Source organism: Myotis lucifugus, unplaced genomic scaffold (assembly GCF_000147115.1).
Source record: "Myotis lucifugus unplaced genomic scaffold, Myoluc2.0 scaffold_1523, whole genome shotgun sequence".
Taxonomy (NCBI): Eukaryota; Metazoa; Chordata; class Mammalia; order Chiroptera; family Vespertilionidae; genus Myotis; species Myotis lucifugus.
In genome coordinates, this window is record NW_005872571.1 from 46,879 (window position 1) to 49,325 (window position 2,447).

The 2,447-nt window shown below is 37.8% G+C and overlaps 1 protein-coding gene across 5 annotated transcripts in view; it reads right to left on the bottom strand.

The window, feature by feature from the left end:
• Window positions 1-817: 817 nt before the first annotated feature.
• Window positions 818-2,447, bottom strand: part of FAM103A1 (family with sequence similarity 103 member A1) — a 7,277-nt gene continuing 5,647 nt past the window's right edge. For all 5 annotated transcript variants that reach the window (XM_014449903.1, XM_006107878.2, XM_014449905.1 and 2 more), the window contains exon 3: window positions 818-1,890. In XM_014449903.1, coding sequence (XP_014305389.1) covers window positions 1,704-1,890 — 187 coding nt within the window. In that variant the 3' untranslated portion in view covers window positions 818-1,703. The remainder of the gene's footprint in view (window positions 1,891-2,447) is intronic.

The following is a 2,447-nucleotide window of genomic DNA, read 5'->3' on the forward strand; positions in this document are numbered from 1 at the left end:
GATTGAGGTACATTCGCTGAGGTCGACCCCTTCCAACTCTCCCATCCATGCTCGACTATCTGAAACAAGTATACAAGATGAGTGTGGATGGGAGAGTTGGAAGGGGTCGACCTCAGGTGAACATACCTCAAGCAGATTGAGGATGTTTTTAGCAAAGGCCAGCTTAGGAGGACCCTAATGAAGTTAATAACAGTGTACCTACCTATATAGTTTAAGTTTAAGAAATTTGGCTCTCAAAAGAAATTTCAATCGTTGTACTGTTGATATTTGGCTCTGTTGACAAATGAGTTTGCCGACCACTGCTCTAGGCTAAATAGGTGTAATGTCAAGACCTACCTTCATGGAGCAGCACTGGCTTGCTGCCTACAGATGTGATGAGAGGCCAGAGGAAACCCTGAGTGTGAATATGTGGTTCATTAGAGCTTTCCCAAAAATGAGTTACCTCAGAGGATGGCTCTTCAGGAGCCGGGGAGACGGGGAGAGTTGGATCCGGAGCATGGAGAAGCGATACCTGGAGAAGTCGGCCTCAAGGGCCGAGAGCGGAATGCTAAGGGACAAGGCAGATTTAGGAAGTTGCCTTTTAATTCCTTCGGCCTATGATGAAACTTGTACTTTTAATATTATTTTTAAACCAAATAAACTGTTTTCAGTGGACGTGAAGGACAGAGTAATAAAAAAGACAAAAACCCATCTCACCACATTGAGTAGGCTAGCTGCCAAAACAGAAATTGATTAATATTCTAAGTATTTTATTTAAATAAAACCATGTAACGGCCACTACAATTATTTGAAATATAATGATCACCCTGAAAGGACGTTACAGCATCACAGTGTTTATTGAAGAGAATGCAGAAAGGTGCACATTTGAAAGTGATTATAACATTGTAAACTCAACCTACATTAAGTACCATAAAAGTAAGTAAAGTCAAATAATGCAACCTTATTTTACACAAGATTGAAGAGGAAGGGGAATATTACAGTGTTTTTGTGACACTTTTATATAATGTATAAATTTTTACCTACTAGGTTTAGAGTTTGTATAAAATGATTGTGCCCTAATCCCACCCTAGATCATTAGATCAAGACACTACTCCTCAGGTGAAGATTAAAAATAAAAAGAGACAAAAATGATTGGGGAGCTCATACCTAAAGAGTAATTAGAAAGTACCATAGTCACATAGCAAGAGCCAAAAAAGAAATATAACTACAGTTTCTTTACCTTCCAACTTCTGAAGTTAATGTAGAACACATTACGACGAAGGATAGTTGTGCATTCACTAGTTCATTTTACCAGTCTCTCAAAATTTTAGGAATGAGCACATCCAAGTACATGGATACTTCCTTATATTACAAAGTAAAAGCAAGCATTTTCTATTTTAAAATTCCTATCTTATTTCTGTGTAAAACAAAGACAGAACTGAAGGTCCAACGAGGAAAAGATATACCAAGTTCAAAGTCATGAAACGAAGAGTCTGAGGTAGAAGTCAAGCCATATAATCCATAACTTTTTTAGGGAAGTGTTTATTCCCAGCAACCATCACATCTCTCTGGAAAGATCTTATTTTTTTAAAAATGTCTCAAGTTCCAAAAAATTAATTTATTTTCTAAAATCAGATGCAAAATGATGACCAACAGAAAATACACGCAAATGTTTGTCTTGTTAACAAAGGAAACGGTTTTACTAAAAGCTGCGGACATTTCTCTCAGTAATAGCCATAGGGAGGCCGTTGGTTGTAACCGTAGTTTCCATACTGGTGAGGGTGGTAAGGTTCTTGTCTGTGCTGCTGGTAATTGTTACCCCAGGGTCGTCCATGCCATTGATTGGATCGATTGTCACTTGGCCACCCCCGTCTGCCGTCCCTGCCTCTAAACTGTCTGTTATCTTGCAACCTACAACAACAACAACAAAATTATACTTGTCTTTTAAGAAAACACATGACAAATCTGTCCTGTTGCATTTGACTTCTCAATCGAATACTTAATAAACAAAAGAATAAGAAACATTTTTCTCTATAGGATGTTATAGCACCAGTTATTAAAAACATTCTTAAGATTTAAATCATTCTTCTAGTTACATTGGACATGTTTTGCAGAGAAACAGGCAGACTACAACAGGCTAGTTTTCAATCAAACTAAAAACTATTCAATTGTTTAAAAAACACAGTATGGTAATTTATTCCTTTTATCTATTTTGAATTATTATTATTTTTTAAAATATATTTTATTGATTTTTTTTACAGAGAGGAAGGGAGAGGGATAGAGAGTTAGAAACATCGATGAAAGAGAAACATCGATCAGCTGCCTCCTGCATATCCCCCACTGGGGATGTGCCCACAACCGAGGTACATGCCCTTGACCGGAATCGAACCCGGGACCCTTGAGTCCACAGGCCGACGCTCTATCCACTGAGCCAACCAGTCAGGGCTATTTGAATATTAAATGGAAGT